This window comes from Erinaceus europaeus, chromosome 15 (assembly GCF_950295315.1).
Source record: "Erinaceus europaeus chromosome 15, mEriEur2.1, whole genome shotgun sequence".
Lineage (NCBI taxonomy): Eukaryota > Metazoa > Chordata > Mammalia > Eulipotyphla > Erinaceidae > Erinaceus > Erinaceus europaeus.
Window position 1 is genome coordinate 78,838,397 of NC_080176.1, and position 27,821 is coordinate 78,866,217.

At 45.2% G+C, this 27,821-nt stretch overlaps 1 protein-coding gene and 1 long non-coding RNA gene across 4 annotated transcripts; one reads left to right on the top strand and one right to left on the bottom strand.

The window, feature by feature from the left end:
* Positions 1-927: 927 nt before the first annotated feature.
* Positions 928-1,526, bottom strand: LOC132533182 (uncharacterized). Its single transcript, XR_009545100.1, has 2 exons — positions 1,385-1,526; positions 928-1,344 (listed from the first exon to the last, which is right to left on the bottom strand). It is a non-coding gene; the product is annotated as an uncharacterized LOC132533182 (long non-coding RNA).
* A 48-nt stretch (positions 1,527-1,574) lies between these two features.
* On the top strand, positions 1,575-22,408 carry LOC103114194 (serpin B8). 3 transcript variants are annotated; one of them, XM_060174004.1, is made up of 8 exons: positions 1,575-1,704; positions 4,832-4,940; positions 8,963-9,140; positions 12,031-12,168; positions 14,996-15,113; positions 17,449-17,591; positions 18,223-18,375; positions 20,147-22,408. In XM_060174004.1, exons 2-8 carry the CDS (start codon positions 4,936-4,938, stop codon positions 20,549-20,551), a joined length of 1,140 nt encoding a protein of 379 aa, XP_060029987.1. In that variant the 5' UTR covers positions 1,575-1,704; positions 4,832-4,935; the 3' UTR covers positions 20,552-22,408. The 3 variants fall into 3 exon arrangements, with proteins under 3 accessions (XP_060029987.1, XP_060029986.1, XP_007523909.2); XM_060174003.1 differs by lacking the exon at positions 1,575-1,704 and adding an exon at positions 2,459-2,585; XM_007523847.3 differs by lacking the exon at positions 1,575-1,704 and having other exon boundaries at positions 4,296-4,940.
* Positions 22,409-27,821: the final 5,413 nt, after the last annotated feature.

Sequence of the window (27,821 nt, forward strand, 5' to 3'; positions counted from 1 at the left end):
ACCCAGGGAAGGAGGCCATATGGCCTCACGCTCCTTGCTGTAAGGTTTGTCATCTATCTTTCCACAGACACAGGTTAAAGAATTTTAAACAGATGTCACAGTCAAACTGGAAGTTCTTTTAGATTTAGAGATAGAATATATTGTCATGGGTCTGGTCAACTGTAGGTAGGAAAGTCAGTCATGCAGTGGTGAAATGAGTCTCAGGAGTGAGAACTGAGGACTTAGGGGAGGTCTAAAGTGATAGACATGGCAGTACTGTTTGTAAAGAATTTATTTAATTATTTTTATTTATGGACATGAAGAAGGGGATGGACCAGAGCATAGCTTTGACTGACATGATGACAGGGGTTGAACTCAGGACCTCATACAAGCAAGTCTGGGGCTCTAACTACTGTGAAAACTCCAAGGTCACAGCACACAATTTCTTTTCCTTTTTAATATTTTTTAAAATAAAATTTACTTGTTATTAATAGTTTGTTACAAGATTATAGGATTACAATGTATAGTTCCTCACCACACCCAACATCAAAGTTCTGTATCTCTACCCTCCCAAATAGAACTACCATAATTCTCACAAGTCTTTCTAACAGTTTGCCTGTTTCTGTGTATTTTTTGGAGGACAGGATTATTATTATTATTATTTGACACCTGCAGACCTGATTCACCACTTGTGAAGTGAGCCCCCCTGCAGATGGAGAAAAGGGAGTTGGAACCAGGATCATTGAGCAAGTCCTTATACTTCCTGCCATGTGCATTTAACCCGCCACGCTACCGCCTGGCTCCCTTAAAGGGCTAAGAATAACTGAATTAAAAAACATTTTTTTTTCAAATTATAGATTCAGAGGGTTAAAGTAAGATGAAGCAAACACTCACAGTTCCCATTACACCTGTAAGTTATTTTATGAGACCAGAAATGTGCATTTTAAGTTTTCTCTTCTTTTAAATGTCTGTTTATGTGTGGGCCAGGCAGCGGCACCCCTGGCTAGACACAAATGTTACCATGAATAAGGACCCTGGTTCAGACTCCAGGCATGGAGCTCTATGAGCATGTCTCTCTCTCTCTCCCCCGTCTTTTCCACCCTCAACTTCTGTTTCTACCCAAAATAAATATGCTAAATTAAAAAACAAATAAATAATCCTGCCACTGTGTTCTGTTGTGTTTGTCTTTAGTTTGCATATTTACATATGTAAATTATATTGGTTCCAAGCTTGTGAGCTCAGCTGTTTGGATGGGTGTCTGTCCAGAACCATTTGGAAAACCGCTGCCTTTGACAATACCTAACGTCTGACTTTTAGCAATTTTCATCATCCAGATCATAAAGTTCCAATTTCCAAGCTGCTGTTCTTTACACACACACACACACACACACACACACACACACACACACACACACACACACGAATAGCAACACTGCCATTTAACCCGGAGAGACAAACCCACCTGCCCTACCTGGAGAACCTTCCACTACCACCCGAAGGAAGGCCTGGGCACTGTCCTCCCACCAAGCCGGCCCCTTTCTGGCCCCGTCTGGGCTGAGGCTCCTCCCAGGCCCCTGCGGGGATGTCCCGCGGAGTCCCGAGCAACCCCAGCCAGCGGTGAGTCACGTGCTGAAGTCTTGCCTGCAATCAAAGCAACAGGGAAGCATTCACCCGGCAGGAATCCCAGCAGCTGGAGCAGCAGCGGCAGGGGCACGGGTCTTCCAGGTACAGGGCTTGGGGGAGGGGAGGGGGTGGGAGAGGGAGAGGGAGAGAGAGAGAGAGAGGAAGAGAGGAAGAGAGGGAGAGAGGGAGAGAGAGCAAAACCAGAGGGAGGCGGCCCAGCCCCGGAGCCGGTGGGGGTGTGGTCACCTAAACTTGACTTGGACTTTGCTTCCTCTCTTCTATACCCACCTCCGTCCCACTCAACTAGAGAGACGCTAAAACCATGTTTTTGGAGGTGCGCAGAGCCTGCGCGCAGGCGCGCTGCAGATGTGCCCCGGGTCCCTGGTGTCCCCAGAGTGGGCGGGACCTTCTGCGGCCTCTGCGCTGAGATTGGCCAGACGGGGGGCGGAGGCTGGTTAGCTGGTGTCCCCGGAGTGGGCGGGACCTTCTGCGGCCTCTGCGCTGGGATTGGCCAGGCGCGGGGCGGAGGCTGGTTACTGGGTGTCCCCCGAGTGGGCGGGACCTTCTGCGGCCTCTGCGCTGGGATTGGCCAGGCTCGGGGCGGAGGCTGGTTACTGGGTGTCCCCGGAGTGGGCGGGACCTTCTGCGGCCTCTGCGCTGGGATTGGCCAGGCTCGGGGCGGAGGCTGGTTACTGGGTGTCCCCGGAGTGGGCGGGACCTTCTGCGGCCTCTGCGCTGGGATCGGCCAGGCGGGGGGCGGAGGCTGGTTAGCTTGTGTCCCCGGAGTGGGCGGGACCTTCTGCGGCCTCTGAGCTGGGATCGGCCAGGCGCGGGGCGGAGGCTGGTTACTGGGTGTGGCTACTGGAGCAGCCCGCGTGGAAGCCGCTCCTCTGGCCCCTGGAGGAACCACAGGCTGCAGCCAGAGGCCTGGCACTGTTGCAGTCATGTGCCTGCGATTTCGGAGGCGCCCTGGGCCAGTTCCGGTCAGTGCCACCTGCACTTAGATACTTGTGCCCCCGGAGATGCAGCTTCTCTCTTTCTTCCTTCTCCCAACCTTCTTTCCTCTTCTTCCTCTTCTTCCTCGTCCTCCTCTTCCTCCTTCCATTCACCTCTTCCTCTTCCTTCTTCTTTTTCCCTTCCTCCTCCTCCTCCTTTCCCTTCCTACCCTTCCTCTATCCCTCCCCCCCCATCTCCTTCCCCCGGTGTGTGTGTTCCAGCTTTCATCGGGTCTGCTTGAACTGCTTTCTCAACTTCAGAAAAGCTTTCCCAGCCGCTGCAGCAGCCAAGGTGGTTAATTCAGCTCAGTCTCCACTGTGAGACCTTCACCGGCCCTTCCTCTGCTTCTGCACCTGCACTGGGACCCAGCTGGCCTGACCCTGGGGGTGTACTGCCGTCCCCTTCTTCCCTGAGCGCCTGGAACACATCCCTGGTTCTTTCATCTTGTATATGGTTGTAGGATTAGATATAATATAGTTATACTTGATTTCCAAGTAATAGGCTATATTTGCTTCTCCTTTACCACCTCAATACATTTTTGAAAAATTTTTTAGTAAATTTATTTTCCCTTTTGTTGCCCTTGTTGTCTTTTTATTGTTGTAGTTATTATTGTTATTGATGTCATTGTTGGATAGGACAGAGAGAAATGGAGAGAGGAGGGGAAGACAGAGAGGGGGAGAGAAAGAGAGACACCTGCAGATCTGCTTCACAGGCCTGTGAAGCGACTCCCCTGCAGGTGGGGAGCCGGGGGCTCGAACCGGGATCCTTATGCCGGTCCTTGCGCTTAGCTTCATGTGTGCTTAACCCGCTGCACTACCACCCGACTCTCCACTTCAATACATTTTTGAGTCACTGATAAATATCATAGTTGTGAGCTGTATATTTATACATAAAGTCTTCCTATCTTTGCTAGGATACGCAGTTTACAGTTATTAAAGACTAAATGCGGTTTCCACTTTTAAGCTTGTATAGTTGAGATAAATCACTTTGAGGACTTGCTATTGAAGAGCAGGCTTGAAATTTGATTCTCCCCCACTCCCAATTTTGCTCAGAACACACTGGAAGCTGTTCCGATTTGGCACATACGGTCAAGTGATCGGAACAACTGAATTTGATTCCTCTTAAATCTTTTCATTATGGTAGCAGTGCATATTCCTGTTCTTTGTCCTTCCCAAACCCTCCCTACTCTCAAAAGCACACAGTTCTCGGGACTTTTGGAAATGTCAGTTGTCAGGGGGATCCTGGAACTTCTCCAAACAACACAAGTTAGAGTGTTCAGAATTGAATAACTTCATTGATGGTCTCAGTCCCTTGTTCCATTATTTTTAAATAAAATAATTTATTCATTTTGAATATAGATAGAGAGACATTGAGAGAGAGGAGAAACAGAAAAAGACTTGCAGCCCTGCTTTGGTGCTCATGAAGCTTTCCTCCTGCAGGTGTGTGTGGGGGGGACCCAGCGCTTGAACCCGGGTCTGGTCTTTACACACTGTAATGTGTGCACTTAATCAGGTGCGACACTCACCGGCCGCCTCCCCCTACCGGGTTTCATTTCTCTTATTATCTTCAAACACTGGTTCTTCTCTTGATGCACGTACATTTCTGCTCTCATCTGTCCAACTGGGCATCCCCAGTGATGTTGCCCCCTCCTGCACTAGCCCCCTGGGATCAGAATACTGATGGCTCCTCTCCCCTACCCCTTACTCTAGATCTCCCATCATCAGAAATCTCCCACCTACATTCCCACCCTTCCTGGGCTGTGTCTGTCTCAAGTCATTCACATTGAGGAGAGGTGCTGCCGGCTCCATTCCAAGCTGGTGCCTCACTGAACTTCCTGGCCCTCTCTAAGCTGTAATCATTCAGACAGCTCATCAGTTATCTGGACACCCCCCCCCATCATCACGCCTCCTCCTGTCCCCAGTGTTCTCTGTGATCAGTCATGCTCATGTGTTCCCATCGTCCGCCCTCTGATGTAGTAATCTCCTGTGTGTCCCAGGTCAGTGGCTTCTTAGAAGTTTCCCCAGGAAACTCTAGGATGTCTCTCCCTGGAGACCAATGAACCCGGTCTTCTGACTCCCTATAAACCAGCCTGTCCAGTGCTGCAGCAGCAGGAACCTGCAGATTCACCCTTTTAACCTTCTTAAAGAACCCTTCACCCCCACCCCCACTGGAATCAGCTTTTCAAGAGTTGACTCTGCCTTTCCTTTGCACTTTGTAAATCATCCTGTTACAGAGCACAGGGCTGGTACAAAACCGTTCGCATCCATTCGTGTCTCCTTGGAGTGAGGTCTGGTCAGAGGCCATAACATCCTTGCTCAAGTGTTTTTCGTCTCCACAATGAAGTAAGTTCTTTGATGAATAAGTTAATTTGTGTGTGTGTGTGTGTGTGTGTGTGTGTGTGTGTGTGTGTGTGGAGTGGAACAGGACAGAAGGGCTGTGGGGTCCTAGACTCCCAGGTGGAAAGGACTCCTCATACTTGGAAACAGAAGTCTCAATTTAGTTTTATGTATTTTACAATTCTGCTCCTCTTACCGAGACCCAAGGAGAGTATGAGACTCTCCAGATTTGTCCACCTGCACAAGGAAAATCAATCCTATGCCAGTTCATTTTATTGGCTGAGAAGCAAATCTTTCTTTTTTTAAGTACTATATTTTTTTATTTATTTTTATTTTTGAGAGAGATACAGAGAGAGAAAAACACAGAGAAACACCAGAGCACTGCTCAGCTCTGGTTTATAGTGGTGTAGGGGACTGAACCTGGGACTTGAGAGGCTCAGGCTTGAGAGTCTCTTTTCATAACCATTACGCTATCTACCCCTGCCCGAGAAGCAAATCTTTTCACATTGCTTTTTTTTTTTTTTATGATACAGATAAATAGTAGCCTTTTTTAAAAAATAAGGTCTCCAAAGACCTTATTTTTTAAAAAGAAAATATTTTTATTTACTTATTATTGGATAGAATCAGAGAAAAATTGAGAGGAGAGAAGGAGATAGAGAGGGAGAGAGACAGAGAGATACCTGCAGCTCTGCTTCACCACTCGTCAAACTTTCTCCCTGCATATGGCCTTGAACCTGGGTCCTTGAACACTGTCGTGTGTGCGCTTAACCAGGTGCACCACCGACTGGGCCTGGCATTATTTTGAATTATGCAGAAATGCATCCCCTTTTAGATTTATTGGGAAAGATTCATTTTGTTTAAAGGTCCAAGCCTTCCCCAAACAGACATTAAGACACGCTGGAGCTGGAGGGGCAACGGTCTTCTTTGACTCTGCCCCTGGCCCTGCCTCTCCACTGGCATGAGCTAGGACATATCTGAGGTCACTCTGTGTGAATGGCTGACAGTGTCCTCTGTTGGGCTGCGCGGCGGAGAAGAGAGAGAGGAGATCCGGAGCGAAGAGGGAACACAAATCTTTATTCACACGGGCACCTCAGAGTTGGGTGAGAGCGCAGTGGTTTGGGCCATGAGGAGGTAGCAAAAATGGCCACCTCCTCCCGGACCAACCTCCCTTGCGTCTAATCACCCATGTGAAAAGCGGGCAAGAGAGAGAGGGGCGGAAGAAGAAGGGATTTATAGGGCAACAACCAGGAGTGACGTGCCAGGACAGGATTGGTTGAAAAAGGCACTGCAAGAATATCCGGGAAGTGGGGAAGTGGCAAAGCCTGAGGGGATGGCTTGGCAGATGTGACTGCATCTGCATAATTCCCCAGCAGTCCTCATTGCTAAGGGGATGCTGATGGGAAAAGCTCTGTGATGACCAGCACTTGAAGTTGGACAAAAATAAAGAGGAGAAGAGGTGAAAGAAGAGTAAAGATGGGGGAAACCGGAAGTAGACACTTGGAATAGCATTTGAAATGTAATGTTGAAATGCACTTGATAATCCTGTTCAGATGGAAGCACTACACTTGTGTACCCACACATGTGCACACACGCAGGAGAGGGGGGGCAGGGAGAAGGGGAGAGAGAGGGACAGGGAGAGAGAGAGGGAGGGCTCTTGAATTCAAAGCTATTAAGCTCAGGGAGGGTCAAATCCACTGTTCCTCCTGCTCTTCCAGTTCTCTCCTCCTTTTGGCTTTTTGGCGCCACCTGCTGCCAGGCATCATGCTGTGCAGTTGGAGAATTCCTTCAGGCCCCCAGCTCTTTATTTCCTGAAAGGTGAAGAAGCTTCCAGTGAGGAAGTGTGCAGCACCAAGGCAGGCTGGACCTTGCTCTGCTCAGGGTTGTGACACCTACTATTATCTCTCTCTCTCTCTTTTCTTGTCTTTCAATAATAATAACAACTTATTTGTTTATTTGTTTATATTTTTTATTCATAAAAAGGAAACACTGACAAAAACCATAGGATAAGAGGGGTGCAACTCCACACAATTCCCACCACCAGAACTCCGTATCCCATCCCCTCCCCTGATAGCTTTCCTATTCTTTATCCCTCTGGGAGTATGGACCCAGGGTCATTGTGGGATGCAGAAGGTGGAAGGTCTGGCTTCTGTAATTGCTTTCCCGCTGAACATGGGCATTGACAGGTCTATCCATACTCCCAGCCTGCCTCTCTCCCTAGTGGGGTGGGGCTCTGGGGAAGTGGAGCTCCAGGACACATTGGTGGGGTTGTCTGTCCAGGGAAGTCTAGTTGGCATCATGGTAGCATCTGGAACCTGAAAAGAGAGTTAACATAGAAAACCAAACACATTGTTGACCAATCATGAACCTAAAGGCTGGAATAGTGCAGATGAAGAGTTGGGGGGGGGCCTCCATTGTGTAGATAGCAAGTAGGCATATTTTAGTTACATTCCAAAGGGTCTGTGGCTACACTAGTTTTTTTTTTTTTTTTTTTTCCCTGAGCCTGAAATCTGATATGCAAGTGGATTTCAAGTTATTGTCTAGGGAGATGATGTCACGGCTGGATCAGGAAAGAGAGTAGCTCCCTAATATGGGACAGGCGTATAAATATTGTTGACTGTAAACCCCCTCGATTTGATGTGGTCTGGGGCCCATATTCAGCTTAGGAGCCTATGTGACCTTTGCATCCCTGTAGATCTGAGCTCACATTCTGTGGTCATGACTAGGAACTTTCCAAGCTGCCCCAGTATTGACCCATTTTCCTCAGGTGTAGCACAGAGTATGTTGTTCATCCTCCCTTCACAGGATGGAACATTCTCTACCATTGTTTTTTTAATTACTGACTTAATAATAATTGACAAGGTTGTGGGATAAGAGTGGTACAGTTCCACACAATTCCCAGCACCAGTGTTCTGTATCCCATTCCCTCCATTGGAAGCTTTCCTATTCTTTATCCCTTTGGGAGTATGGACCAAAGATCTTTATGGGGTGCAGAAGGTGGGAGGTCTGGCTTCTGTAATTGTTTCTCCACTGGACATGGGTACTGGCAGGTCGATCCGTACACCTAGTCTATCTGTCTCTTTCCCTAGTGGGGTAAGGCTATGGAGAGGTGGGGTTCAAGGACACATTGTTGACATTGTCTGTCCAGGGAAGTCAGGTTGGTATCATGGTAGCATCTGAAACTCAGTGGCTGAAAAACATTAAGATATAAAGTAGAACAAATTGTTTAGTGATCAGGATCCTAAAGGTAAGAGTAGAGCAGGTGAGATTTGGGGTCTTCATGTTGGAAGCAGCTAGGAAGTCTATTTTAGGTATATTCCAAGGGGCCCATGACTTTACTCATTTTTGCCTGGGCTTCACAGCAACATGCAAGTGGGCTGAAAGTATTGTCTGTGAAGATGGTGTCAGAGTTGGGAATAGGACTAGAAAGCTGGATCAGGGCAGAGAGTAACTCCCACATTTGGGAAATGTATATAAATCCTGTTCACTGTAAACCCCAATTGAGAGATATGACACATTTATGAGACTCTCAGTTCATTTCTAGGTATTGTGTTAAAAAGGAAGGGATTCTCCTGTGTGAATAACTGTACTATCCGTGAGTTCCAACCTCCATCGAAAGAGAGAGAGAGAGAGAAAGGGAGAGAGAGAGAAAGGGAGAAATTCTAAGTCCCTTGTATCTGAGTTATAGACTACAAGGAAGTCACATATTAAAGAAGACAGGTTGCTAGGGATGGAACTCAGCACAATATGGCCCAGGGCCCATATTCAGTCTTGGTCACTGCCTTGTCCAGGAAGGAACTAAGCGGTACTCTGGTATCTCTCTCTCTTCCTCTCTGTTTCCCATACACACATCTTTGATCATAAACAGACTGATTACTTAGTCCATCTGGACAATGCAGGACAATTTACTCCCCACCCCCAAACACCTCATCTAAGGATCCTCGGTTCACCCCTATCTGCAAACATCTGTCAGCAGATCGTTGCTACTGAGGGAATGTGCCTGATGTGTTTCTATGCTGTGTTTGTTACAGACCCTCCAGAATGGATGAGCTTAGTAAAGCCAATGGAACGTTTGCCATCAACTTATTTAAAATGTTGGGGGAAAAGGACAGTTCGCAGAACGTGTTCTACTCTCCCCTGAGCATCTCCTGTGCACTGGCCATGGTCCTCATGGGGGCAAAGGGAGACACGGCTGCCCAGATGACTCAGGTACATGTGCTCTTTGCAGCTGGTATTCTCTCACCACACCCCCTGAATGGCTGTGTAATTTTTTTATGGGAGGGTAGAAGGCGGGCAGAAGGGAGATTCCTGTAAAATCGTCTTCTCCTATTATTCCTGGGGGAAGTCAAGCCAGTCCGTTGCTTCCCTTGGATAGAATGTCAGTATGGCAAAACACAGTCACGTTTGGATGAGTCAGGGGGACTCGGATTGTGTTCCAGGAAATGTCAAGCTTTTCAGCTGAATTCGTGTTCCCTTTTGGTGCCACTGTGTTTTGAAGTGATAAGCAATTGTGCCAATGAAAGTGTGTGTGTGTGTGTGTGTGTGTGTATGTGTGTGTGTGTGTGATTTTTCCTGTCTGTGTAGCTTTGGAGGAAGAAGGTAACATAAGTGTAGGCTCATTTTTTTCTGGAGTTATGTGGAAGGAATCTGCAATCGGACAGACCCCGGATGCGTTTTGTGGAGACTTAAGTCTGAAGAAGAGGATGTGCCTGTAGGGAAACAGGCCTTTGCCTCTTTCTGTTTGGATTTCTGCCTGTGAACTGCAGTGTGTTGCAGTGAGCCTAGCATCTTCCTCTCCAGCAGAAAGTGGGAAGGAGGTAGGGAAGATTTGAGGCAATGCTTTTTTTTTTACTTCTTATGCTTAAGTGTCAAGGGGTGATGGAGACCCTGAGAGTTGTGCTACCACCTCCTTGCCAAGTTGGAATTTCAGGATTTTTTTTTTTTAAATTTTGTTTATTTATTCATGAGATAGATAGGAAGAGAGAAAGAAGCAGACATTACTCTGGTACATGTACTGACAAGGATCGAACTCGGGACATCATAGTTGAGAATCCCATGCTTTATCCACTGTGTCACTTCCTGGACTATGAAATTGTAGGGTTTTATCAAGATAGGAAGGGAAAGGGTTGGGGGTTTGGGAGAGGTGTAGTGTCCTGATGGGGGTGAAATGCTATCAGTGGTTAGTGTGTTCAGCCCAGCTGGCTCTGCCCCTCAAAGCACCACCAAGGCAACATGTCTGGGGAAAGCCTGCACCCAGAGGTGTCCACACTGGGCACCAGAGACGCCCCCAAGGATGTTCCAGGTCAGTTCTCGGCTTCCCATCAACTGTTTGTCCCTGGTTTACCAAACACAGACGCGCAGTTCCTGAAAGCATCCTTTTCTTAGAGGCTTCAGCTCAGCAGGAATAACACGGGGAAGCCCAAAGTGAAGGCTAGGGAGACGTCTGCCACAGCAAAGCAGAGAAGGTCAGAAGGCCCAAGATGAGAACCAGGCTAGTGCAGGGTGACTCAGTGCAACACTCAAGTGGAATCTGTGTCTCTGGTTGCAAGACCACCTGGTAAAAATGTCACAGCATTGAGTATGAGGGTACATAGACCCAGAAGGACCTCCATGGATACAGCTGGTTGCCCTGTGGCTCCATCTTTTCTCTTCTCTTCTCTTCTCTTCTCTTCTCTTCTCTTCTCTTCTCTTCTCTTCTCTTCTCTTCTTTCTTTCTTTCTTCCTTCCTTTCTTCCCCTTCCAGTCACTATGGCTCAGTGCCGATGCTATGAATCTACTGCTCCTGGAGGTCATTTTTTTCCCTTTTCCTTCGTCTTTTTTCCTAATTTGATAACACAGAGAGGAATGGAGAGGGGGAAGGGGAGATAGAGAGGGAGCAAGAAAGACCTGTAGACAAGCTTCACCCCCTGGTGAAGCCTCTGCCCTGCCCCCACAGGTTGGGAGCTGAAGTCTCGAACCCAGGTCTCATCATATGATCAAATGTGTGTTTAACCACCCCGCCCCGTGGTTGTTTCTCTTAATTTTTTTGGTAAGTGAAGGCATTGCACAGTGTTGTTGGAAATTACAACAGCCTTAGTTCCCCTTCTGCTTAACATTTAAATCTGGTCTGGAGAACATCATGGCATTACTGATGAAGCATTTTCATATTTATTTGTCTTATTCTGGTGTTTCCCAGATCATGCTAGAGTGGTTTCAAATGCCTCTGGGTTCTCTTCTGCCTTCAAAGCAAGGAGAAGCCTGCCAGCACAGTGCAGGAATGTTTTTTGTCTGCCAGGAACATTTGATTAACCTGGGCAGATCACTTGTTATAACTGAGGTGCTACTGACATCTAGTGGAAAGACACTGGAAGTGCTGCTCTAATTTGCTGCTGTGCACTGGTGGCCAAGTGTTTATCCCAGGGACTGTTAAGAAATCCAGATGCCAGCAGGATGCCTACCAGACTTCCCTGGACAGATGACTCCACCAGTGTATCCTGGAGCTCCACTTCCCCAGAGACCCACCCTACTAGGGAAAGAGAGAGGCAGGCTGGGAGTATGGAGTCAACGCCCATGTTCAATGGGGAAGCAATTACAGAAGCCAGACCTTCCACCTTCTGCATCCCACAATAACCTTGGGTCCATGCTCCCAGAGGGTTAAAGAATAGGAAAGCTATCAGGGGAGGGGATGGGATACAGAGTTCTGGAGCTGGGAACTGTGTGCAGTTGTACCCCTCCTCCTATGGTTTTGTTAATATCTCCTTTTTAAAATAAAGAAAGAAAGAAACCCCATGCTTCTGGGGCTAGGTGGTGGTGCACCTGGTTGAGTGCACATGTTACAGTGCGCAAGGACCTGGGTTTGAGCCCCTGGTGCCCCCTGCAGGGGGAAAGCTTCACAAGCGGTGAAGCAGTGATGCAGGTATCTCTCTGTCTCCTCTCTTGGTCTCCCCCTTCCTCTCAATTTCTGGTGGTCTCTATCAAATAATTAAAGATTAAAAAAAAGAAAGAAGTCCTGTGTTTCTTGGTTAAGCCAAGCTCCTTAGCTCCAAAGGTGGGGTGCCCTGTTTGCAGATAGTTTTTTGGGGATCAGTGGAATCACTATCATCTCGTTGCTTCTTCACAGACACTTTGTTTGGGCAAAGGCGGAGGCATTCACCAAGGCTTCCAATCACTTCTCACAGAAGTGAACAAAACCGATTCCCAGTACTTACTCAGAACTGCCAACAGACTCTTTGGAGAAAAGACCTGCCATTTCCTTCCCGTAAGTAGTACTCATTTCCTTCCCGTAAGTAGTACTCATTTCCTTCCCGTAAGTAGGACTCATTTCCTTCCCGTAAGTAGTACTCATTTCCTTCCCGTAAGTAGGACTCATTTTCTTCCCGTAAGTAGTACTCATTTCCTTCCCGTAAGTAGGACTCATTTCCTTCCCGTAAGTAGTACTCATTTCCTTCCCGTAAGTAGTACTCACATTGATGAAGCTGAACTTGAAAATAAAAGAGATCCTACAGGAACTGAGAGCAAGCTTTATTAGCGCCTGTGAAATGTTCTTAGAGTGTTACTTCTGTAAATATACTTTTTTTTTTATTTAAGAAAGGATTAATTAACTAAACCATAGGGTAGGAGGGGCACAATTACACACAATTCCCACCACCCAATCTCCATATCCCACCCCCTCCCCTGATAGCTTTCCCATTCTCTATCCCTCTGGGAGCATGGACCCAGGGTCATTGAGGGTTGCAGAAGGTAGAAGGTCTGGCTTCTGTAATTGCTTCCCCGCTGAACATGGGCGTTGACTGGTCGGTCCATACTCCCAGTCTGCCTCTCTCTTTCCCTAGTAGGGTGGGTCTCTGGGGAAGCTGAGCTCCAGTACACATTGGTGGGGTCTTCAATCCAGGGAAGCCTGGTCAGCATCCTGATCGCATCTAGAACCTGGTGACTGAAGAGAGAGTTAACATACGAAGCCAGACAAATTGTTGAGCAATCATGGACCCAAAGCTTGGAATAGTGGAGAGGAAGTGTTAGGGGGGTACTCACTGCAAACTCTAGTGGACTTCTGCTTTGTAAATATACTTCTGAGGGCCAAGTAGAGACCTACTATGAGTGAGGCCCTGGGTTTGAGTCCCCCGCACCACATAGGAGCAGCATGGAAAGCAGCAGGAAGTCCTATGGATGGCAGAGAGGTGCTAAGCTGTCTCCCCCCCACACTTCTTTCTTTTTTTTTCTCTGCCTAAAAATGGAAGAATGAAAACACTAAGTCACTCAGGGGAGGTATCGTGCATGCAGGAGATCCTCGCCTCACTCCCTAGTGTTGCACTGAAAAATATATTTGAATCGCATGATGGTTTCTGAGTTCTGTCTTCTTCCTTCCTGCTTCTGATACATCTGCCACGGGTGTCGATGACCTTATATCCATCTTGCTGTGGACAACTGAACTTCTCTTCCTTGGCCACCATCCCTCACTGATCACATGGTCCTGTGATTGCGAAACCCCAGACTTTGATCTGGGGGTCTCACAAGCTTTCTTGAATGTATCTCTTTTTGTGAACCACCACTGCCATTACCTGGGATCAGAGTCCCTGGATTTCATACAGCACTCATTTATGTATTTGTTTCTTAACTGCCTCCACCAACTTCAGTCAGCTCCTCCTCCTTCTGGTTGTCTCATAAAACCACATGTAAACAAGGAGAGCCTTTCCAAAATCGAAATCTGTTGCTAAATCTGAGTTTTCATTTAATTTTTTAAAAAGTATTTTTATTTATTTGTGGATAGAGACATCCAGGAATTGAGAGGGAAGGGGGTGATAGAGAGGGAGAGAAATAGAGAGACACCTGCAACACTGCTTAACTTGCAAAGCTTTCCCCTTGCAGGTGGGGACCGGGTGCTCGAGCTTAAGTCCTTGTGCACTCAACCAGGTGTGCCACCACGCAGCCCCAAGGTTTCATTTTTAAAGATGGTTTTAATTCATGATTGAGGGGGACAGGGTTCTGGGACCTCAGGCATGCAAGTCCTGTGCTCTGCCATCAAGCCACCTTCCTGACCACAAAACTAAGGTTGCAAATTTGAGTTGTTCCTATTTACTTCAGCATATGATCTCATAATCTCCTGGTGAAGGGGTGTGAGTGTTACAATAAGTGAGATCTAAAAAATGGTGCTGTGAATACATAGGTTGAGACTTTTGTGTTTTGTGAGATGATCAGAGCAAGCCCATATGCACATGTACAATCTTGTGCACTTGTGTGTTGACTACACACAAACTAACACGCACACACACACACACACACACACACTCACACACACATACACACTCACACACACACTCACACACACACACACACACACACTCACACACACATACTCACACACACACTCACACATACACTCACACACACTCACACACACACTCACACACACACTCACACACACACACTCACACACATACACACACACACTCACACACACACACACACACACTCACACACATACTCACACACTCACACACTCACACACACTCACACACATACTCACACACACTCACACACACTCACACACATACACACACACACACACACACACACACACACACACACACACACACACACGCCTAGACTTATCAGTCCTCTCCTGAAAATTTCAACTTCTGTTACGCTCCTTGATCATCAAGTCCCACTAAGAAGTATTCTTTCTGGTACTAGTGATGCAAGAATGAGTCACAGTGAGGCTGTGTGTGTGTGTGTACGTGTGGGGGGGACTGAGGGTGGTGGAGTCAGAAAATGACACAGAAAGTAGACTTGTAGTTTGAGTGATTGGCAGGGACATTTGTGGGCTGCTTTGTGTTGTCACCATCCCTCTCAAATACCGTGTCACTCTGGGCGTCTATGTCACCTCTCAGTGGACTGGGGTCCACACCCCATAGTCTTAGCACAGGGCCAGGCTGAGAGTGGACACTTGGTACTTTCTTGCTGATTGTATAAATGAATCCTCATGTTCAGGATTATCTGAACAGGCACCTGTGCTAGAAATACATGAGACAGGAAGTGTTTCCATGCTTGTGGGAACTTTGGCCAAATCTGCTGTCTTGACTTTGTAGGATTACAAGGACTCCTGCCAAAAGTTCTACCAGGCAGAGCTGGAGGAACTGTCTTTTGCGAACAACACGGAAGAATGCAGAAAGCACATAAATAACTGGGTAGAAGCGAAGACGGAAGGTGAGAGATGAACTGCAATGAATCTTAGCAGGGGTGGGGGGCGATGTGTGAACTCCCGTCACTGTGACCCAGTAACCAATACCCTGCTTATTTTTACACTGGGGCTTGGGGCCAGTGACAAAGTGCTAGCTTTGTTCTTGGATTTTTCAGGTTGTGAAGTTACAATCCCTGTCATTTGGACAAGGCTGAAAAACCTCTCCTCCTCCTAGACCTGAGTGTGTTCTGAGAACAGGATGGACACTCAGTTTAGGTCCCAGAACAGACATGGCACTACTTCCTGTCCCCTCGCTGTGCTATTGTGAGTGGCTGTAGTTGCTTCCACAACCATCTTTTTTTTTTTCAGTTTTTTTTTTTAATATTTTTAAAATATTTATTTATTTATTTCCCTTTGCTGCCATTGTTTTATTGTTGTTGTTATTGATGTTGTTGTTGTTGGATAGGACAGAGAGAAATGGAGAGAGGAGGGCAAGATAGAGTGTGAGAGAGAAAGATACCTGCAGACCTGCTTCACCACCTGTGAAGTGACTCCCCTGCAGGTGGGGAGCCGGGGGCTCGAACTGGGATCCTTATGCTGGTCATTGCGCTTTGTGCCACCTGCGCTTAACCCACTGCGCTACTGCCCAACTCCCCACAGCCCTCTTTTATCATGGCTGCTGTCATGTCTGCTTTCGTGACATGACCTATTCTAGTCTGCTCCAGATCCTGGAGGTGAGACTGCTGAAGAGTTCAGTGTAGCCCTTGGCTGAAGTCTGCTGTACCTTATGCCCACCAGAAATATCTCTGTATGTTTGCAACGACTGTGCAAAGAAAAAAAAATCAGTTTGTATGCCCTCTGGTCCCTAAGTATAACCTATAGAAATTCAGAAACTGGGGAAATTCATTCACATTTGCTTCCATGCAAGCCCGGGACTATATTGCCACTTTTCCATCTTCAAGATATGCCCTCTCTCTGTAAGGTAGCAGCAATCCCTGTAATAGTGCTGAGAACCAGTAAAGTCCCGGGGGGGGCATTCTTTCCTTGGGTTGTCACAGGTGCACTGGTCTTTAGCTCTCTCTTTTTAAAAAGTGCTCCTTTCTTTCTTTCTTTCTTTCTTTCTTTCTTTCTTTCTTTCTTTCTTTCTTTTTTAAACTTTATTCATTTTAATTTATAGAACTGAGAGAAATTGAGAGGGGGAGATAGAGAGGGAGAGAGAGAAAGACACCTGCAGCCCTGCTTCACCATTCGTGAAGCTTTCCCCCCTGCAGGCAGAGCCCAGGGGCTAGAATCTGGGTCCTTGTGCATGGTTAATACATGTACTTAAACAGGTGTGCCCCCACTTGACTATTACTGGTCTTTCTTTAAGGCTGCTCCCTTGAGAAGCCAGAGGACTGGGAGTCAGGCTGTAGCATAGCGGGTTAAGCGCAGGTTAAGCGCAAAGCACAAGGACTTGCATAAAGATCCTGGTTTGAGACCCCGGCTTCCCACCTGCAAGGGAGTCTCTTCACAGGCAGTGAAGCAGGTCTGCAGGTGTCTATTTTTCTCTCCTCCTCTCTGTCTTCCCCTCATCTCTCCATTTCTCTCTGTCCTATCCAATGAGGACATCAATAACAACAACAATAACTACAACTACAACAATAAAACAACAAGGGACACAAAAGGGAATAAATAAACAAATATTTAAAAAAAAGAGAAGCCAGAGGACTGTACCCCACCCTGCCTATACCACTCCGTTCCCTCCCAAGACTTCTCAGATTCTCCTTTCATCAGACTGAATACCTACATATTTCCCCAAAAGGTTAGGGCTGGGGAGCTATGACAGAGGTCCCTTTTATCCAGTTTTTATTGAACAACTCAACTTGAACCCTTGATTGCATTATTCCACTGGCTCCATTCTGGAAGTCCATTTCTTTCTATTCCCCCAACCTTTGGAAGCCTCTCTTGTTTTACAATCAGATTTGAAAGCTGACCAAGAGCAGCAACCCCCCCCTCCCCCGAATGAGTCTCCTGGTGACATCTGACACTGACATTTTTTGGTTGTCACAAATGGGGGAGATACTGGATAGACCTATTGCATTACATATACACCAGCCCAACACAACCGAGAATTATACAGCCTCAAGTGCCTTTAGGGGATCAGTTGACAGTGCCTTTAGGGGATCAGTGGGACAGTTTACTCTGGCAGCTCCCAGAAGTTATGAGGAGGAGCACTGCACTGTGCATAGCAGTGAACGCCATCGCCCCGGGTATCAAGCCAGAAAGACAGACATGCAGCTTGACTCCTAACCATGCTTTGGCTTGACAGGTCAAGATTTTCTTTTCATCCAGTGTGGCAGTGTCAACTTCTGTTCTTTTCAGGTAAAATTTCAGAGATCCTGGATATTGGAAGCCTTGATCCCCTGACTAAGTTGGTCCTTGTGAATGCAATCTATTTCAAAGGAAAATGGAATGAACAGTTTGACAGAAAGCACACCAGGGGGATGCCTTTCAAAACCAACCAGGTAGAGGAATATTTTTCAGATAACTGATATTCTCTTAAAGAGAGGAGAACTTAAATAATCTGTTCTGCACTATCTTCAGCTTTCATCTGTTTCTGAATGCATTTCATGCTCCTTCTTCTTCTTCTAGCGTTTGCCCTTCTTCCGTAGCCAGTCAACAGCGTTCATGCTCCTTATAGAGAAACACTAAAAAACGGGGGGCGGGGGGGGGGTTGCTAGTGCATCGTGCTAAGCGCACATAGTATGAAGCACAAGGACCCGCCCAAGGACCTGCCAAGGGTTCTGGTTGCAGCCCCTGGCTCCCCACCTGCAGGGGTGTCGCTTCACAAGTGATGAAGCAGGTCTGTGCGTGTCTATCTTTCTCTCCCCATCTCTGTCTTCCCTTCCTCTTTCAATTCCTCTCTGTCCTATCCAACAACAACAATGAAAAAGACAAAAAGAGAGAGAGAAAAATATGGCCTCCAGGAGCAGTGGATTCATGATGCAGGCTCCTGGAGGCAAAACAAAAAACAAAACAGAACAAAACACTCCCCAACCCCCGGCCAAATTAAAAAAAAGAAAAAAGAAAAAGAAAAAGAAAAACATTAAAGAAAAGTCCTTCTAGTGATAGTTTTGCACTGCATATTCCCACTAGAGTCAGAAGACTGTGCAGATGATGTTCAAGCATGCCAAGTTTAAGTTGGGCTACGCAGAAGAGGTGCGCACGCAGGTCTTGGAGCTGCCCTATGTGGGGGAGGAGCTGAGCATGGTCATCCTGCTGCCAGATGAAGGCACTGACCTCGCAGTGGTGAGTTTTTGGCGCACTCTGCGTGTCTGTGGGGCCTGCCAGACGGACCTGGTTTTCTGATGTCCATTCGCCAAATAAATATTAATATATAAAAAGGCTCTCAGGGGACCGGGCGGTGGCGCACCTGGTTAAACACACATGCACAAAGACCCCCACAAGGCCTTGGGTTTGAGCTTCTGCTCCCCCCCCCCATATGCAACAGGGACGCTTCACAAGTGGTGAAGCAGGTGTGTGGTTGTCTTTTTCTCTGGCTCCCTCTTCCCTCTCTATTTCTCTGTCCTATCTAATAAAAAGTAAGAAAGTGACTAGATCTGGGTAGTGTTTCTCAAATTTCAACATTCATGAGATTCTTCCTTGTGAATAAAGCAAACGAGAGGGAGAGATTTCAAAGGGAATTCTGGAGTTGGAAGAGGACAAACAGGAATGTCGGAAGCAACTCCCCATTCCTGCCTTCTGCTCCTCAGAAGCCAAGTCTCCGTTCAGGCTCCAGTGATTCCTGGTTTCCCCTCTCCCACCCTCCGGAGTTCTGAGTCACACTGTTTGCCTCTCTTGTCTAATAAGCGCTCCAACTCACACAAATGCATGTCACACGAGTGTAATCACTTAGTCGTGAGAATTTCCTAAACTAAGACACATGAAATGAATCTGGTACAGATGGTGTTTTAAAAGCCTTCTCCTTGCCTAAGGTGGGTTTTTTTTTTTTTTTTTTGGCTTTTTAGGTCTCATATCTGTAAAATAATGAGAATTTAAGAAAGAATATTGGTTTGTTAATTACAGAGAAAAAAACTTTGTAGATTAGCTCTGTAGATTACAAAAACTCATTGTAATTGCTTGTCATGGAGGAAGAGTGAGTACGAACCAGGATACCATCACCTACATTTTTTTTTTAAGTGATTTAATAGTGATTGACAAGACTTTAGTATAAGAGGGTATAATTGCACACAGTTCCCACCATCAGAGTTTCATATCCCCTCTCTTCCATTGGAAGCTTCCCTATTCTTTATCCCTCTGGGAATAGGGACCAAAAATCTTCATGAGGTGCAGAAGGTGGAAGGTCTGGCTTCTGTAATTGCTTCTCTGCTGGACATGGGTGTTGGCAGGTGGATCCCTACTCCGGGCCTGTTTCTGTCTTTCCCCAGTAGGGCAGGGCTCTGGAGAGGTGGGGTCCAGGGTAAACTGGTGAGACAGTCTGCCCAGAGAAGTCAAGTTGGTATCATGGTAGTATCTGCAAATTGGTGGATGAAAAGTATTAAGATGGGAGTTGGGCAGTAGCACAGCGGGTTAAGTGCAAGTGGCGCGAAGTGCAAGGACCGGCAAGGATCCTGGTTCCAGTCCCCAGCTCCCCACCTACAGGGGAGTCACTTCACAGGCAGTAAAGCAGGTCTGCAGGTATCTATCTTTCTCTCCCCCTCTCTGTCTTCCCCTCCTCTCTCCATTTCTCTCTGTCCTATCTAACAATGACAACATCAATAACAATAATAACTACAACAACAATGAAAAACAAGGACAACAGAAGAGAAAATAAATGAATAAATAAAAAAAGAAATAAATGAAAATAAATAAAATAAATGAATAAATAAATAAAAAGATATAAAGCAGAACAAAATGTTTCCTAATCAGGAACCTAATGAAGAATATAACAGATGAGATTTGGGGTTTTCATGTTGGAAAGAGCTAAGACGTCTATTTTAGGTATATTCCAAGGGGCCCATAACTTTACTGATTTTCAGCTCAGCCCAACATTTTAAGAGTCGACCCTTCGCTATTGCAGGTGGAAAAAGCACTTACGTATGAGAAGTTCCAAGCCTGGACGAGCCCTGAAAAGATGAAGAAGGATAAAATCCAGGTCTTCCTTCCCCGGCTAAAGCTGGAAGAGAGTTATGACTTGGAATCTTTTCTTCGGAGGTTAGGAATGACAGATGCTTTTGAGGAAGCCAAGGCAGACTTCTCTGGAATGTCAACCAAGAAGAACGTGCCAGTGTCCAAGGTTGCACACAAGTGCTTTGTGGAGGTCAACGAGGAGGGTACTGAGGCAGCGGGGGCCACTGCCGTGGTCAGAAATGCCCGGTGTGCCCGAATGGAGCCCAGATTCTGTGCAGACCACCCTTTCCTCTTCTTCATTTTGCACAGTGAGACCAGTAACTTCTTGTTTTGCGGCAGGTTCTCTTCTCCGTGAAGTGGTGCAGATGCTTCTCCTTCAGGGCCATTTCTTTTCTGTCCAGCTTGTCTTTGTTCAGTTCTCTGGGGGCACAGTAGTTCCGGGGTGAATGCCAGAATAAAGTGCATGTACCCCGAATGGTTGTGAATGTCTTTCTTGAGTGTTTCTTAGCAATGGAGAATGACTGAGTCTTTGGATGTGTGCAGCTCAGGAGAGGGCTGCTGGTACTTGCATGGGGGGGGCCTCTCAGCAGAGCTAAGTCATACTGGCCTCTCGTGTTAACTCTAGTGGCTAACAACAGGAAAAGACCAGGAGACCATTTGGTTGCAAAGGATCCATTTATTGTACAGAAGGCAGGGTTTAATTAGCAGAAGGGAACAAAGGACATTTTTCACATGTGGCGATAATGGTGGGTTTTGAAAGTCATAACCCTCAATGGTGAAGGTTCTAAGGAATGAAGAGAATTGATAGTGGTAAAGGGGAGTTCTGGAATGATTAGTGGCAAGGGAGAAGCAGACAGAGAGGAGCCTTGACGGCAGAGAGGTAAGATAGAGTAGTTAAATCAAAGTGGAGTATGGGGTTAAGGAAATAGAAAGGAGAGCCTTTTGGTCAAGGCAGAATGGTGATATATGGAGTATGTGTGATCAAAGCAGGTGAACTATAGTGAACTTTAAGCAGGCAAACCATTTGGTTTATAACAAGGGAATGAGTTAAGTCTTAGGGGGTGTAGGTTCTTGTGATGCTTGGGAAACTGACAAGGGGAAACTGAGTCAGGAAAGCTTTTACCTCCATGCTCAACCCCTGAAAGGGAGAGACTGACAGGTGGGGTTTCTTTTCAGACCTCCATTTTTATGATGGGAGTTTCCCCCATACTCTTACTATGCTTTCACAATTATCCCCACAGGGGCTAGATGGGTCCTGGAAGCTTCTACCTCTCACAGGCTCTGTGTGTGTCTACCTATCAGAGAATGGCCAGCACCCCCGGCTACTGCCTGTTGTCTGTGGTTGCCTTCTAGAGCATGCCCAGGACTCAAGAGCCCTCTGTGTTTCTTCCATCCTATAGGGAGCTCAGTCTTCTGCCTCCCACCATGTATGACTGTTTGTATTTTCTTTCTCATCGTAGTTTTTGTAGTTTACTTTTAGATAATGTAGATCATTAAGTTATATCTGTTAGAGTACTATTATGGATACCGTAAATATTTACTCATATTCTTCGTGATTTAAAGAAACACTGTTAAAACAATATGGTCACAAGTGTGTGACCAATTCTGTTATCATTACCTCCCGCCTGGCTTGCTGCTTGTGAATTGAACAGAAAAAGGGCTTGGCTATTTTGATTCACAATTATCAGTTCCAGGAACCATTGGTATTACAACTCTTATTTAATATTTGCCAATCTAGAATGTGTTCTTTGTCAGATCACACTTATTTAGAGACCATACTTCCAAAGCAGTCTTGTTCCAAAAGTAATCCGTAGGATCTGGTGGGTATGTGTTGGGGGAGTGGTTTCAGATCCTGGAACATGATGGCAGAGGAGGACCCAGTGGGGATAGAATTGTTATGTGGAAAACTGGGAAATGCTATGCATGTACAAACTATTATATTTACTGTAAACCATTAATCCCTCAATACAGAAATTTAAAAAATAAATCATGCATTTGTTAATTTTAATCTTTTACAGCCTCTAATTAAAAATATATGTATATATACTGAGATCTATCTATCTATATATATACATATATATCAGTATATATTGAATTATGATGTGAGTAATTTTTATGTACTTAACATACACAATTTGGTAAGTTATGATATATGGCTGAACCTATAAGCTTATCAACATAAAATAATAAAGGTATGTGTCAAACCTCTTAATTTCTCTTGCCGTTAACTTCTTCAAATTTTGATGCATTATATTTTCCTTGTTATAAATCTATATCCAATAACACTTTGATTAAAAAAGCAATAGCTATCTCCGGGTTGTTGTGGGATTGTCATAATCCATTCAGATCTATGATCCATTTCTATTTTCACCCAGAGCACTCTCTGCTCTGTTTCTTTACAGTGGTGCCAGGCATTGAACCTGGGACCTTCAGAGCCTCAGGCAATGAAGTGTGTGGCAGTACAGATGGCTTAACTCCCTGGAGCTGATCCATCATAACTTCATGTTTTTGCATATATCGCAAGGATATAATTTCTCCACTGAGAAAAAAATTATTTTTTGTACCTTTGCAAAAAACAGTCACTGAGGGTCTATGTGTGAGTGTATTTCTGTGCTCATTGACTCTATTGATCTACTTGTCTCTCTTGTTGCCGAGCTCGCACTGTCTGGATGAAAATAGCTTCCAGTAAGTTTGAGAACAGGCAATGTGAAGCTCTCCAAGTCATTGCTATTCTTCCAAAGTATGTCTGACCATTTGCAGTTTTGCATTATGTATTCTTAGGTATAAAAATGGCTAGAAAATATTGTTCATGTATTCATCTCTTGCCAGTCTGGAATATGCAGGTATCATCTCCCATTCTCTCATCTGACAGAAATTTGGTAGCAATGGCTTCAATGACAGAAATTGTGATGTAATTCAATCAATCCCCTTTATAATGCCTGTTGATGAGAAGTTTTGTATATGAATCCCTTCTCTGGCAGGGGAGATAAAGTATTAGTTATGCAAAGGGCTTCCATACATGAGGCACCAATGATCCCAGGCTAAATCCCCAGCACCACAGGATAGCCAGAGCTGAGCTGTGCTCTAAAAATAGTAAAATTAACAGCAGCAACAACAGTAATACTAATAATAATTCCTTTCCTTCTGATCAAGAGTAGTTTTTTCATTGCTTCTACTAACTTTATTTACTTTTGAATATAAATTTCATATCTTTCATATGAAATGAGAGAGAGAGGAGGTGTCATAGCATGGCTCCAGTACATACAGTGCTAGGGTTCATATTAGAAGCCTCAGGAATGCAAGTCCCATACTCTACCGGTTGAACTATTTCCCAGACTGTTCACTAACTTTATTATTTTACTTTTTTTTTTTTTGTTACACTTGTTGTCTCTAGGACTTCCCCACTCACTGCTAACTATTTTGGATAGAGAAACAGAGAGAGGGAGAGACAGATAAGACAGAGAGACATCACTACACCAAAGCTGCCTCCTGGTGCCATCGTGCTCCCATTTAGTCCCAAGTCTAAGCTAGGTCCATGAATGGAAAAACACACACATCTACTAACTTTAAACTTTTTCATATATGTAGTGATTTAATAATGATGAACAAGATTGTATGATAACAGGGTACAATCCCATGCAGTTTCTACCACCAGAATTCTGTATCTCATCCCTTGTGGAAGCTTCCCTATTCTTTACCCCTCTGGGAGTATGTGCCAAAATTTATTATGGAAAGCAGAAGTTGGTAAGACTGACTTCTGTAATTGCTTTTCTGCTGGGCATGGATGCCTGTCCCCAGCCTATTTCTATCTTTCCCTAGTGGGGCAGGGCTCTGGGGAGGTGGGGTTCCAGGACACATTGGTGAGGTCGTCTGCCCTTAGAAGTCAGGATAGAATCATGGTAGCGTCTGAAACTTGGTGGCTGAAACGTGACTAGATACAAAGCAGGACAAATGGTTTAATAAGCAAGAAACCAAAGGTAAGAATAGAGTAGATAAAACTAGGCGTCTCCTTTTGGTACAAAGCTAGGAAGTCTATTTTAGTGTTTTTTTTCCAAGTAAAAGTTTTCTATTCACTTTTAGATGGTGGGGCCCACTTGGTATTTTGTAAAATACATTTTTATTTTTCTCACACTGGAGTTCAATTTTTTTTAACTTCTTAAAAATATTTATTTATTCCCTTTGTTGTTTTATTGTTGTAGTTATTCTTATTGACGTTGTTGTTGGATAGGACAGAGAAATGGAGAGAGGAGGGGAAGGAAGAGAGGGGGATGAAAGAGAGACACCTGCAGACCTGCTTCACCATCTGTGAAGCGACTTCCCTGCAGGTGAGGAGCCGGGGGCTCAAACCGGGTTGTTTACGCCAGTCCTTGCGCTTTGCGCCATATGCCCTTAACCTTCTGCACTACCGCCCGACTCTCTGGAGTTAGATTTTTATAGAATTAGCTGCCCTTACTTTCTGCTCTGCGGTAACATCTGTATAGTATTTTCTGCTCAGAATTGTTCTTCTCTAGATCCTTCATTGAATTCAGTCTGTCAACCAAGCTACACCGTTTATATGAGTAGGATTTAGTAGTAGGGTTTATTTATTTATCCCTTGTATAGTAAAGGTGTGATTTTAAAAATTTTAATCTTCACTTGTTTATATATTTTCAACCACATCCTTTCCCCCCCCTTAGTCTGATAGCTTAGTTCACTCATTTCTACTGAAGAGCTTCCTTCCTATTTATTATATTAGCTTTATTTTAATTTTATTTCAACCGTCTTTTTAAAAATTATTTTTATTTGAATTTATTATTTAATAGAGAGAAATTGAGAGGGGAGGAGAGATATAGATGGAAAGAAACAGAGAGACACCTACAGCCCTGCTTCACCACTCGTGATGCTTTCCCCCTACAGGTGGGGATCAGGGGCTTGAACCCAGGTCCTTGCACACTGAAATGTGAGCACTTAACCAGGTGCGCCACTGCCTGCTCTCCTTCATCTTATTTTTTTTAGTATATATGCTGCCGAAGTGAGCACAGCCATTTTTTAAAAAAATATACTATTTCAACATGTTTATTTTTCTTACTTTTATTTGGAGTGTTTTGTCTGTTGCAACAACTCTGCTTCAAATGTTCAGACTAGCCATCGCTTTCAGAGTAACGGCCCTCCTCAGATGTCTGTCTAGTGGTTGGCTTGTGGTGTCAAGTGGGTGTCCTGTTACCAGGCAGGACCTGCTGATGTGTGGCACTAGTAACAGTTTATACTGTCCTTAGCACCTCATCCTTACCAGGCTTTTTCATTTGGTTATTATAACTTTTTACCTGATATCTTTTTTTTGCCTTAGAGGGGTGAACCACCGGCTTCTGATGAGAACGGGGTTTGAACCTGAAGCTCCCTCTCCCTCAGAGTCCATGTGCAGAGACATCTTTATCAAGCTTTTTTATTTGGCCATCCTTGTTTTCCATGCTCACTTTTTCAAATAAAGATGGGGTGGGGGAGGGAGGGAGAAAGAGAAAGAGGGAGAGAGAGAAAGAGAGAGAGAGAGAGAGATAAAGGAGAACAGCATTGAAGCTTCCATTGGCAAAGAAAAGTTGATACAGAGTGTCAATATTGTTAAGAGAAAAGGGCAAATGATTATATTTTGTTGTTGTTGTTGAAGTCAAAAGCAAACCTGCATTAGCAGAAATGACGAAACACGGGAGGGGCTGGGTGGAAGCCTCCTTGTAGAGTGCACATGTTACTATGTGCAAGAACCTGGGCTCAATTTCTGGTTTCCCTGTTGTTGGACCCTCCATGAGTTGAAGCAGTGCTGTAGGTGTCTCTCTCTCCTGCTCTATCTTCCCTCCTCAGTTTCTTTCTGTATCTATAACAAAGAGGCCTCTGAGACTAGTGGATTCCTTGTGCATGAGCCAAGTCCCCATTATAGCCCCAGTGGCAATAAAAGTAAATAAAGAAATAAATGTCAGTCGGGAGTAGCCTCGTATCTCAAAATGTGCTGGATGAATCTGAAGGCTAAATGCATCTGGTTAGAATCAGTGTGTTTCAGTGAAAGTTAAGACTCCAAGCAGCTGTTTTCACTAGGCTTCTTTGTGATAGACGCCCATTATACAGCGAGTGAGCTAATGGGAAAGAAGGTCTCAGGTAGGTGGAGAGTTTGTCATAAAGAGCATGTTGGAAGTGTTTAGCACCACAGAAAATGAAATTGTTTCAGAGTGTTAATTTGTCTTGGAGAATTGACTCAGATTGAATTGCTGACCTAGCACAAGATATTGAAAAAAAAAACACAAAAAAGCATTGATGAATGGCCCTACTGGTTATTTCCTTTAGTGGGATAACTGCAAAGCTAGAAACTTCCATCACTGGATATCATGCATGGCATAACCAGAGGTGGGGACTTGTCTGAGAGACTTGTTTTTATCAATGAAAAAGCTTGAGCTACCGTGAAAAGTTAAGTGGCCTTAACTAGGTGGACTTCTAACTATGGCTGCCTCATAAAAGGGTTAATTTGGGAGCTGGGCAGTGGTGCGCCTAATTGAGTGCTCACTTCACAGTGCACAGGGACCCAGGTTCAAGCCCCTGGTCCCCACCTATGGTGGGGGGGTGAGTTTCACAAGTGGTGAAATAAAGCTGTAGGTGTCTCTATTTCTCTCTCCCTCTCCCAATCTCCCCTGTCTCTTTCTTTTCTCTCTCTCTCTCTCTATATATATATATATATTTTTTAATAAAAATTAAAAGAACTAAATTGTCTCAGTCTAAATTGTCTCAGTGGTTTAATTATATGTTGCTACATCATACACCAAGAAAGTCTCTATGCACAGTCACTGTGACTTTGCAATAGATGTCAACAGTAATGTCATGCACACATTTTTCCAAAAGCAGAGGGTCTAAAAGCCAGCAGCTTGTGTCCAGGTAGTGGTTCACCCAGTGGAGCAGCGGGCATTGCCATATGAAGGTTCAAGTCCTAGTCCCTCCCTACAGGGTTGACGTTTCAAGCAGTGTTGCAGGTGTCTGTCCCTTTTCATATCTCTCCCTTCCCTCTCAATTTCTCTCTAGCTGTCTCAGAATCATGCCAGTTTAAAGACTTCCTGATAGCAGAGGAGGACCTAGTAGGGGTTGTATTGTTATGTGGAAATGTTATATATGACTGTAAACCATTAATCTCCCAATAAAGGAATTAAAAAATGTAAAAAAAATTAAAAATACACACACACACACACACACACACACACACACACACACACTTACTGAATGACCTTGACTCTGAGTGTGGCGATCTTGTTTATCACCCTAAAGTGGAGTGACTGAGTTGTGGGAACATGTTCATGAGGTTTTAGAAGCTGCTGAATGAAGTCAAGCATTTCATGGAGATGAAGTGAAAACCACTAGGAAACTCTATGACAGTAAATGACTATTTGATGTAGGGGTCCATGGTGGACATTACCAAGCACCTGTCAGAGCTGAATGTCAAGCCTCGGCATCCTAACCAGCTTCTTAGCTTCCCACTTTCAAAAGTGGAATTTTTTTTAAATTGTCACCAGAGGCTGGGGCTCAGTGCCAGCACTATGAATCTACCACTCCCTGCAGTCAATTTTCCTTTATTTATTTATTGTTTCTTCTCAGTTGTGCTTGGTAGGACAGAGAGA

What these genes read in the sequence shown, in the direction of transcription:
- LOC103114194 (XM_060174004.1), top strand. An exon ending in CGGCTGCCCAGATGACTCAG is followed by an intron (nt 9,141 to 12,030) that starts GTACATGTGCTC and finishes GCTTCTTCACAG; the next exon opens with ACACTTTGTTTGGGCAAAGG. An exon ending in GGTAGAAGCGAAGACGGAAG is followed by an intron (nt 15,114 to 17,448) that starts GTGAGAGATGAA and finishes TGTTCTTTTCAG; the next exon opens with GTAAAATTTCAGAGATCCTG.